At 38.3% G+C, this 12,078-nt stretch overlaps 1 protein-coding gene and 1 long non-coding RNA gene across 2 annotated transcripts; both read right to left on the bottom strand.

Annotated features, from left to right (window-relative positions):
- Positions 1–707: 707 nt before the first annotated feature.
- Positions 708–2,266, bottom strand: LOC115677958 (MYB-like transcription factor ETC1). Its single transcript, XM_030601212.2, has 3 exons — positions 1,950–2,266; positions 1,331–1,415; positions 708–1,219 (listed from the first exon to the last, which is right to left on the bottom strand). Exons 1-3 carry the CDS (start codon positions 1,999–2,001, stop codon positions 1,132–1,134), a joined length of 225 nt encoding a protein of 74 aa, XP_030457072.1. The 5' UTR covers positions 2,002–2,266; the 3' UTR covers positions 708–1,131.
- A 6,176-nt stretch (positions 2,267–8,442) lies between these two features.
- On the bottom strand, positions 8,443–9,129 carry LOC130135237 (uncharacterized). Its single transcript, XR_008814693.1, has 2 exons — positions 8,774–9,129; positions 8,443–8,677 (listed from the first exon to the last, which is right to left on the bottom strand). It is a non-coding gene; the product is annotated as an uncharacterized LOC130135237 (long non-coding RNA).
- Positions 9,130–12,078: the final 2,949 nt, after the last annotated feature.

Here is a 12,078-nt window from a genome sequence, read left to right as displayed (position 1 = left end):
TTGCTTTTGAGCTGGGTACGTCTAATCTGAGGTCAAAAATTGGTATCTTCTGAAAGATTGCCCATGTCTTATGTTTCTTTCTCTTTGTACCATTTCAACCATCTTTTAGTGAAAGTCAAGGAGCAAATTTCTCCAATCTTGGGTGATGTCATTTTCTTGGGAAAATGACATGATTGTCATCTTCATACATACAAAAAACAATCTGTATTAGTTAATTATTGCTCAACCAACCAATATGTTATCTTCCAATTATGATAACTACGTTGATGGATGTAATGCTTGTATAGTAGACGGGCATGCGAATAAAAGAGCAATGTTGTGAGCCATCTTGCACAGCTTTACTCGATTTGGACTTTGATTCCCTAACGTTACTTCATCCATATAGTGCATTCTAACTTCTAAACGTTAATGGGTGATACGTTTGTAATTCTTTTTGATAAGCTTATCGTCCGATGAGATCGTAGGTCAGAAAAAAAGGCCATGATAACTACTTTTTTCCGTATAATGTCAATATTTTTTTCCCCATGCTTATATTTTTGGCTTGGTAAATCGTATTTCGAATTCTAACCTTGCACTTATACTCTGAAGCCCCTTTCATTAGGTTAGAATTCGAAATACGATTGAAGGAAACTCACGCATGTATATGCGTTGATCTGGAAGGTTAAACATTCATCGTATCGCTATCACGGGCATACTAGAAAAAGTGATTTGATAAATTCTTACGGTATATTCTCAAACTTTAAGGCACACCTTACTTTAGGCACACATTAGTGGTAAAAAAGGGAGTAACAATGTCATAATCATCAGGGACAACACTAAAGGCAGACGCATTTGTACACCGTAACTAGAGGGAACAATATACATCAAGAATTTTAGGTCCTACACTTGCAAATACATTGAACCTTGAAAAAAAACCAATGGCTTTACCCCAACCATGATCACCAAACAAAGATCAACCGACCAAAAGAGGGGGAGAAACTCCATTCCTAAAGATCATATGAAATGGCCCAGAACTTCAATGGGTCTTAAGTACAGAACCCAGAGTGAGAAAATCTTCATATCTTAGAGAAAATTTTCTGAGCCAAGCATTCATGTCACTCTAAATAAGACAGTCATCTTGATTTAGTACTTTCATTGGCTTGTTGAGTATCTAGAATTCCAGTACTTCTCAATTTCCTCAGCCGTCCTTCCTGGGATTCTGCCAGCAATCAGAGACCACCTGATCATGAATGATACAATTTCGGCTCAGCAATTTTTATCTTTGCTAAAAAAGAGGAAATCATCAACAGTAAAAGACAAGCAGAAAGGAAGCAACAAAACAGAGTCTCACCTTTCTCCAACCAGATTATACATTCTAATTATAAGGGTCTCCTCATCTTCAGAGAACTCTAGCTTTGATTCTTCGCTTGTCTCTTCTGCACAAAATAACCCAAGACCAACAAGATAAACAGGACGATATATACAGGATAAAACAAATTCTTGGAAGCAGAACAAGGCCCTTGCATGATGAAAGATTAAAGGTATGAACTTGTCTCGTTCCTGAATAATTAACTCTGAAAATAAAGTTGAAACCCGCCAAAAATTACGGGATTCATTCCATTCCAATACCTTTACTTGAAATTGTGAAATAGGATCAGAAAGAAGAAAAGTGTTTTGATTTGATTGATGAAAGAAGAAAACAACAGAGGCGGGATCATTAATTACATGCAGGGTCATAGTCAATTAACCATAATCATTCATAGACATACGAACTTATATTGATGGTGGCTTTACAAGAAATCTTGAAAAAGACAGAAAACCCAGAAAGAAGATTAGCCTTTTTAACTGAAAGCTGAAAACTGTCTGCTGCAAGAATCAAGACAATTACATCTAGAGTCAAAAGCTGATGCAAAATAAACAGGAGAAGAAACGAGTGAGACATGGCAAATTAACTTGTCAAAACGGTTTACCTCTAGAGTCCACGTAAGTGTCATCAGAAGAAGAATGTTCAGAATCAGCCATCAGTGAGTAGTGTGAAGTAGACTTTGCAGATCTCAAGGCCTTATCTGTCGCTGTTCTTGGAATTTACATAAAAGAAAGAGAAGCCGAGAGGGAAGTTTCACTTGCTGTTGGGGCAATCTGGGGGCGCTTAAGTACTGGTGCTTATTAATAATGGATGAAACACCCCTTGGAGAAATCATATTCCCACAACAGAAACTGAGACAAGAAAAAAATTGAAAATGGAAATGAAAATGCAGAGCAAAGAATGGATGGTGAAGAAGAAGAAGGAGAGAAGACTGGTAGTTGAAGTTGGGTGTAAGAAGCTGTGTGTGTGGCTCCTGGTACTGCCTGGAGTCTTGTCAGGTCTGATAGGTAGTTGAATTGGTTGGACTTATCTTTCGCTTTTAGGAATTCTGCTTTAATTAATTGTTCCTTTGGCCTTTTGCGGGAATTCATGCATTTAATAAGGCGAACGTGGAAAAAAGAATTCCTGGATCCGGACAAATATGCTCTGTGCAGTGTCCTGTGCTCCAATGTCCATCGAAAGCAGATTCTGTGTGCTCTTCATATCTCCACCCACTTGCAGCAGAAAGATTCACAGAACAACCTTCACCGGATACAATTCGTGAAATCTTTTAAAATTTATTCAAGGACTGGATGAACTAAAAGTGATTATTAACATAGGATAGGCAACAAGGATAGATGGTTCTTGCATTGGATTGGGTCACAGAGGATAGGCAACATCTGGTTTTTGTCTGTGAGTCATGCTCTGATTATTGCTCTTGGCATTTAAATTAGAGTCAATACCATTAAAATTACCAACTCTATATCATATGATATAAGATATAATTGTTTTAAACTAATTTTCGTTTCACAAAAAATTCCAACCTGATATCTCATGACCCATTTACCCCCAACAAATTTTAGACTTACAAAAAATCCCTAATCGGTACTCATGACCTTAATCTACCTCCATTAAAATGCTTATATGTTGACACACAAGGATTTTCCACATCCTATCTATCATTCTCCATGTTAGATTCGTCTTGTAGTCGCTTGCTACTTGTGCTAACACGCATACATTTTAATGGGATAATGGTAATGGAGGTTGAATCTGGGTCAGTGTTGTCTTATGTTTGATGAATTGATTTGAGGGTTAATGTGTCCTGAATTATCAATTTGGATTTTTTTGTGGGAGGAAAATGAGTTTGGGACAAATATGTCATTTATCACTAGTAGGTCCAATTTGTGGGTTATTTCATTCGAGTAAAACAATGTACACTTTCTATTATAAACATCTAACAAGTGCAAAATGGATTAAGAATACATGAACATGGAAGAAAGGGCAAAATGGAGGTGGAAAGAGACATGGGACAAAACAGTACATCTCGATTGAACAAATTTCTCGTACGGTAGTTGTAAAAGTCTGCATCGATCAGAGGTGGTGGTGATGTGGGGACAAGCAAGAAAAAACGTACTTTCAAACTTTTTGTTTAATTAATTAATTAATTTTCGACCCCAAAAAAAAAAAACTTTCTTTAATTGCAGTTACTAAATTCTTCAAGATAAGTACGCGGCCAATTAACTAATGTCCCAGTCACCTTTCAAACGGAAAGTTGTGGGGCCCACATTTCTTATGTATTTTAATTTATTTTCCATTTATTTGAGGATAAATAAATCACTAGAGTCAAACAGCGATAAACATGTTTTTCAATTAATTAAGATTAGATGACGCGGATTGATAGTTACATTCCTTTGTTTATCGACTAATGACGAGGTTGTCAGTGTTTGAACTCTAACGAAGCCACCTGCGACAGATTTATAACGTGGGATTAAAAGGAAAAAGAGCCTGATCGGTTGAATGGATCGCATAGAATTGTATATAATGGCAAATGTTTCTGCAATGCAAATGTTATTATATTCGTCTGAACTTTGTGATCAACAGCTACGGCTTCCTACCAATCTTGACCAGCAATTCAAAAGACCAAATTTGTTTTTGCATTGTTGTATGATCATCGATCCTAAAGCATGCTTTACAGATAAAAATTCCAGCTCGATCCGGTTGACTTTTAGCGGTTTGTGCCTTTTCACTTTACACGGTGTCTCGACAACTTTTCGGCGCTAAACGTTCGACTTAATCTCATCGACCCAAACGCCAGACGCATTCAGTAAGTACGCATTATGATTATCAGTTTAGTTTTCCTCGCTAGGAGATGACTAATAATATGATTTGATCAGCCTCTATATAGATAGACTTAGTGTTAACTATAGCAGGATAATTGAAAAAAAAGGCATAAACATATTGTACGGCGACCAATTCAGTCTTCAGCCTTTAAGCCTTTCCATTGTGCCGAGTTAGTCGTAAACCTTTTGATGATGTGCCAATTTAGTCTTAACTTTTCAATTATGTCAATTTGGTGCTAAACCTTTTGAAGTTTTCCAATTTAGTCCTAAACCTATTATTTGGATATTAGGCTGGAAGGACTACATTGGCAAATCGTCAAAAGGTTTAGGACTAAATTGGTACAATTAAAAGGTGTAGGACTGAATTAGTCTCCCTACAATACGTTTGGACTCTTTCGACAATTTTTCCCAACTATAGTTGTAAGATGCAAAACCTAATAATGGTTTTAATATTGGGTTAATTTGAGGGATTACATTAGCTTCTACTATGTGTTATCTCATTGTGACAATTGGATACTCTCTTCATGGATCCGTTCATTCAGAAGTAGCAACTATCAAGAATGGGAGATTCTCAACTTAATCAAACTCCCCAACTTATAAGAAAATGACGTTTAATTATTTTCACCAACTTTTCTATCTACGTAAAGGAAGCTAGTGCAATTGCAGTAGATACATGAGGAAGCTGTGAGGCTCAGTAAAGAATTAGGTTTTAGAGAAGAAAATTTTATTCCTCTTTTTTCTGTACATTATTGTGCTGCAAATACAATGTATATAAAGAACTCTAAGAGATAAGATACACAAGGTAACGGAATAACAAATATTCCCTAAATATTTTCTTCCCTTAACAGATAAGATACAAAAGGTAATAGAATAACAAATATTCCCTAAATATTTGCTGAGTATTTTCTTCCCTTAACATTACTAACCCCAATAATTAGAATGATTACCAACTTTTCTAATATTGTAAATTAGTTTTGAATCACCAACTATTATTTGAGTTTGTTACGACTGTCTATGTTTTTTTTAACTGCCCATTTCCATGATCTTTGACAAAAGAACTTCTCTTACCACTTATTTACTGATCTTACCATGCCTTTTTTTTTAACACACATTTTCTCTTGTCACTTATTTACTGCGCTTAAATTTTATAAGTATTACATGAATTACCAACTTTCTTTTGTATGACTCACAAACTTTCTCCGATTAAGTTACCGATTAATTTTGAGTTGCTTACCAACATTTATTTATCGATTCTTAAACTTATCAACTTTTCTTTTGAGTTGCCACTGTCGTTTGTCTTGCTTACCAACTTATAAAATTTACCAACTCCTTGTGGAAACTTTTAACTTTAATTAGAGTGATTATCAAGTTTTTTCTGGTTAAATCACTAAGTAGTTGCGTTACCACTACTTATTTGAGATAGTTACCCAATGTTTATATTTTTTTATTACCAACTTCTCTTATCTTTTATCAATTTTTATTAAATTTTCTTATCAATGTCTTAAATTTAATAACTATTTTATGAAATTACCAATCATTCTTGTGTGACTTACTAACTTTTTCTTTGATTAAATTGCCAAAACTTTTGTAGGCTCAACTCTAGTTTTTCTTTTTTGGTCATAACTCTAGTTGAATTGGAGCAGATCTAGAACTCGCTCGACCTCGGATCTAGGTGGTTCTGTGGTCGAGGACCTCCAATCGGCCCTAATGCAAGGCCAATTGGTGTTGGCAATGGTCGAAGGTGCGTTTTTTGACGTTCGAAGCAATCTTTGACCTTGGGTGATGGGTTTGTAGAGTCGACTGACGACGGAGAGGGAGGCTGGCATTCGGCTTCCAAAGCTGGCAGGGATGAGCGGGTGACGACGCCGGAGGCACGTCGATGTAGGCTGAGGTAAGAGAGGGAGGGAGGGATACTAGGGCTTTTTTTTTGTTGATGGTACAGAAGTTGTCATGTGGTGCACATCCAATGGTCAATATAATGAACACAAGAGATGGGGTCGATACATGGGTAAAATTCCCCATCTTCCAATTCGAAGCGATCGACACGAACCCAATTGCCAAAGTAAACCAAACACAAATTAAGCCAAACCAAACACAATCCTTACATATCTTAATATTCGATTCTGGCCGTTGAACTAGCAATTGAAGAAAAAACCAAACCCAAACGATCCAGAATTAAGTTGGTACCATACCATCCAAGTAGAACCTAAACCCTATATATTCAAAATCAAAGGAAGTGAAGCTGAAGATGTCTTGAGAATTGATTGAGTCCAACCCGGATTCCACTCAAATGTATTAAAAAAAGACCTGGGATCACCCAAAGCCAAAAACTATATTCAAATTCAAGATAACCCAATTTCAAACCGATTGATTTTTTTGGTCAGATTTTTCAAACCTGACTTGTCAACCCACCCCTTTACCATTTCTAATTAAAAAGATGTGGACCTCCAAGATTTCCTTTCCAAAGAGTTCATTCCAATGGATACCAAGAGCTGTAATTGAAATTCTAACTTCACCATCTCCTGTCCATCTAATTCAAAGTTCCTTTTATTATTATTATTATTTTGGGAGAAATTTGTCCATATAGTTGAATTATTGTGGACAATTTTGACTTCCACCTCTTCAGCAGTGCAAGTCCAAATCAACGGCTGTGTTTGTCGACGTCTTTCCTGGTGGCAAGAACTACCTCTTGCAAAACCATTCATCTTTCAAGAATTATCTGTTGAAAAACCATTTTTCTTGTTGATTTTCCGCAACATCAAAAAGATTTTCGTGGAAGAGTTTCGTGTTTCTTATTTTCCAAGTGAAGTGAAGAAAAGCCTCCCATGCCAATTTTAAGCATCAGGAACATGAATGGCCTTCCCCTTCGAAGGCTTCATGGTTCGACGGAACTCTGTAATTTGAAATTCTAACTTCACCATCTCCTGTCCATCTAATTCAAAGTTCCTCTTTTTTTTTAATTATTATTTTGGGAGAAATCTAGTTTGAAGTTGTCCATATAGTTGAATTATTGTAGATAAATTTGACTTCCACCTCTTCAACAGTGCAAGTCAAATTCGACGGCTGTGTTTATCGACATCTTTCCTGGTGGCAAGGTCTATCTCTTGCAAAACCATTCATCTTTCAAGAATTATCTCTTGAAAAACCATTTTTCTTGTTGATTTCCACAACATCAAAAGATTTTCGCGCAGGAGTTTTATGTTTCTTATTTTCAAGTGAAGTGACTCCAATTTTAAGCATCAGGAACATGAATGGCCTTTCCCTTCAAAGGCTTCATGGTTCGACGGAACTCTGTAACTCCAACATGTAAGGCCTGCCAACGTGAAAGTCTCGATGCACGTTTGCATAGTGATGCAGTGTCGGTCTTGCATCCAACTCAACGCAAGTTCTAGTTATATTATCGGTACTAAGTAGTGCTAGCATTGCTGACTGTCTGGTAGGGTTTGAGAGTATCGATCTTCCATCAGATCTTGGATTTCATATCCGTATCATCCTCGTCTGCGGTTACATCTAGCAAGAGACAAATGAAAGAATAATTAATACGCAGGTTGAGTCATTTAATCGCACCATGAAAAGAATGCAAAAGGGCAATGCTGTATGTACTGATATTCTCTCCTTCGCTCGTCGGTGAAGGCGTGTATCAATCGCAAAAGAATGATTTAAGCGAGTCCTACTCGACTGGCCTATGACAAAAGTTCAACTGTGGATGTCCCTTTGTTTCTCCGATCCACTAATAGAAAGACAACCTCCACCATGCCGTGTTTAATCAGTCACACCTGCATCGCGACAATCTATTTAAAGCTTAAAGCCCTTGCTCATCCACCAATGAAAATGGGCATGCAAATTAAACATGTAGTTTCGGTTACAGATGATTCAGCCGACAAATTGACCGAACGACAAAAAAGGAAATATAACATCACCCTAGACAATACACTATTCTTCAAACTCATTCATACATTCGCCATGTTTAGGCTCATACAGAGCTCTCAAAATGGGAAAGAAACAGATATGTTACTTCATAAAGTCGAAGAATCCTTACATTGGTCTTAGATTTGGCTTGCTGTGCAGTAGATAGAGTCCACCACATGTGAAAAATAGCGAGGTCGTCCACATCCTCTTCAATTAACGAACTCTCAGGATAAGCATATTTCATGATGTGCAAGCCCAATTGATTCTGTTGACCACATCAATAATAATTCACCAACACGCAATTACATAGACTACCAAATATTCACCTCAGAAGCCGCCGAGCCAAAGCGAGAAAGCGCAACATACCTATTCTCTTGCCCTTTCGGCGGAGATCGAGGTGGAGCACGGACTCGTTGTGAACATCGTACTCGGCGAGCGTCTGGACGCCGTTCTTGAGCTCCTTGCCCCCGAAGATCAGCTTCTGCTGATCCATGGGAATGCCTTCTCGGTCCTGTATTTGGACCTTCACGTTGTGGACCGTCGCAGAGCTCTCGACTTCGATGATCACGGTCTTGCCCTTCAGGGTTTTTACGTGGATCTGTGTCTGCATGGGCAGATGACGGTAACTAAAGTTGAACATCGTGTGGAGTATACGTTTATCAAAGGCCTAAAGAACCCTGCGAAGATCGCGAAACGTTACCCGAAGAACACTGAGGGAAGAACAAGATTGAGGTTCCTCAATCTTGTTCGAGCCAGAAGAGAGCTGATCTTCCTTGCCTCAGGGAGAAGTTTGGGATTGAAGAGCTCTAGAGGAGATGGTGAAGAAGCAGGGGCTGGTGGGCCTTGTCTCTTATAGAGCAGCGGGGGTTGACTGGGTCAACGGGAGAAAATCAATCTGTGAAAGGTGGATATGGGGACACGTGTACGTGGGGTCGGGGGGATGGTGGTGGAAATTTCCACGCAGCTTCGTGTAGATATACAGTCCCACTTTGGACTTTGGCCTTTGTTTTTTCCGTGTGTTCTGAGCGGGGGCCCCACTCTCTTGTTGCCGTCCGATTGTCCTGCACGAGGATTCCAACCGTTGAATCAAGCGACGACCTTGACCGGCACTACATAATTTCCACGGAAGGATTATTCCAATCCTCTTGTTTTGAGAAGCATCCATGACAACTAACCCAAGTAGCCAATAACTTTTTTTGGACAATAATAACTTGCATTAGATTATTCATAATATATAAAAAATTTTCGTTGCTTAGTCGTTCGAATAGCTACATCAAATATCTTCGCCATCGTCATTGCTTCGCCCTACCTCCCTCTCTGCAAGTGGTGATGGCAATTGAAAGATTTGTAAGATCATTGCCGATTATTTTAAAAATTGTTAGATGAAATAATTATTTATTATTTCCCACTTTGGACTTTGGCCTATTTTTTCGTGGGAAAAAGTCACGTAAAACCTTAAACTATGCTTACTGTGACACTTGACATAAAAAACTCTAAATTATGCTTACTGTGATACATTTACCCTAAACTTTTTTCTGTGACATAACAAACGGCAAACTTGTATTTAATGGCGTCAACGATATTTGCTTTTCGGCATCAATATAGGCAAATTTTTAACGGTCTTCATTTATGAAACTTTAACGGAAGGTAAATGTGTCACACATGTATATGTTTAGGATTTTTCTATGCTACAGAAAAAGTTTAAGATAAATGTGTCGACATCGTTTGAGGTTTTACGTTGTATTTGTCATTTTTTTCTTTTTGTGGTTGGTTGTTCTGAGTGGGGCCCCCACTCGCTTGTTGCCGTCCGATTGTCCTGCTCGAGATTCGAACCGTTGAATCAAGTGTCGACCTTGACCGGCTCTACAAAATTTCCATGGAAGGATTATTCCAATTCCCTTGTTTTGATGGTGAATTGAAACCCGTCGGCGCGAGACTTTTAGTGCGCATATGAATGAGAAGCATCTATGACATCTAACCCAAGTAGCCAATGACTTCTTTTTGGACAATAACAAGTTACATTAGATTATTCATAATGTATACAAAATTTTTGTGGCTTCATCGTTCGAGAGTTGCATCAAATATTGGCGGTGGTGGATCTTGAACCTGAGGTTCACGGAAGAGCTTGGCTGTGCGATTGGTGATGGCAACAATGATGAATGGTTGGTGGTACGAAAGGGAGCAGATGGGGAAAGGAGAGAAAGATGGATCGAGATTTGGAATTTTTTGGCGCTGGTGCGGCTTTTGGTGTGTTAAATATACAGATGGGCAATAAGAGTAGGGAGAGCCTAGAGGCGGCAAATGGATGGGTTAGACCCAATGGGATTTGAGTCGGTCGTAAATGGGTTAATAGATTTTTATGATATAACGTATTCGGATCTATTTTTCTTTTATGTAGTCCCATATTCAACCCGAACCCATATCCACCATATAACACATTTAAACTTCGTAATATTATATTATCTAAATAAAGCACCACATTATAAAGGAGCAATTAACTAATGAGGATGGTTTTAGCAAAAAATTAAGATAAAAACAATTTGAATAAGTAGATTTGAAAATTGAACGATTTTAGAAAGAAGAAATGTCATAGTTCCAAATCTACATGTACTCTTGCGACCACGGGAGAGCACGATTGACGTCGAAAATGCCTGCCTCTTGTGATTGTTGCAATGTGGCCGTTCGGATCACCGCCGGAGGTGGCGGCAAGTGTTGCACTCTCCTTTTGTTTTCTTTTTTTAAATTTCGCTTTCTTTTTCTATCGCATCACTATTTTTTTTTTCTGCATTTTGATCAATCTAGATCATAAATAAGGTAGATCCAAACCCATAGAGATCATATTCTAGTTGGGCCTTATTATTAGACCCATTTTAACCTATTTCATTAACAAAATCTAAATGACAAAATTTGATCAAATACAGTAATATATGAGTCAAAACATATGTTCTAACATCATTTTGCCACCTCTAAAAGGAGTGCTAACACTTCCCACCCACTGGTAGTTAAATTCAGTATGCTGAAACTAAATAGGACCGGTCTGGGCACAAGACCATTGTATGGTCCAATCTTGTTAATATCTTGGATGGTAAAACAACCTAGTCAAATCTAGGGGTGATTGGTTTCCGATCCAGTTCAGTCCCATCTAGGAATCGGGAACCGGATTAGAAGGACCGGTTCCTAGTTTTTGGAAACGAGAGCTGATCTTCTTTGCCTCAGGGAGATGTTTGGGACTGAAGGGCTCTAGAGGAGATGGTGAAGAAGCAGGGGCTGGTGGGCCTTGTTTCTTATAGAGCAGCGGGGTTGACTGGGTCAACGGGAGAAAAATCAATCTGTGAAAGGTCGATATGGGGACACGTGTACGTGGGGTTGGGGGGATGGTGGTGGAAATTTCCACGCGGCTTCGTATAGATAGTCCCACTTTGGACTTTGGCCTTTGTTTTTTCCGTGTGTTCTGAGCGTGGGCCCCACTCACTTGTTGCCGTCCGATTGTCTTGCACGAGGATTCCAACCGTTGAATCAAGCGACGACCTTGACCGGCACTACATAATTTCCATGGAAGGATTATTCCAGTCCTCTTGTTTTGAGAAGCATCTATGACATCTAACCCAAGTATCCAATGATTTTTTTGGACAATAATAAAGTTGCATTAGATTATTCATAATATATAAAAAAATTTCGTGGCTTCATCGTTCAAACAGCTACATCAAATATCTTCGCCACCGTCATTGCTTCACCCTCTCTCTCTCTCTCTCTCTGGTGATGGCAATTGAAAGATTTGTAAGACCATTGCAAACTATTCTAAAAGCTGTTAGATGAAATAATTATTTATTATTTAAATATTTTAACACTTCTCTTTACGCTTAGTCTGGTATTTTTGCCCAGTACATAGGAATATTTAACTGGAGAGGCAAACGAGGCGTGAAAAGATTTGAACTCGGTACCTGATATCCTGAAAGATTTTATAGGACAACCGCTAACTGCTATAAAAGTTTAAGTTATTAGATG

The sequence above is a fragment of the Syzygium oleosum genome, unplaced genomic scaffold (assembly GCF_021117445.2).
Source record: "Syzygium oleosum isolate NSW1041296 unplaced genomic scaffold, Sole_v2.1 Sole_v2.29, whole genome shotgun sequence".
In the NCBI taxonomy this organism is placed as follows: Eukaryota; Viridiplantae; Streptophyta; class Magnoliopsida; order Myrtales; family Myrtaceae; genus Syzygium; species Syzygium oleosum.
The sequence above is the reverse complement of the archived record's forward strand: the minus strand, read 5'-3'. Positions and strand labels throughout refer to the sequence as shown.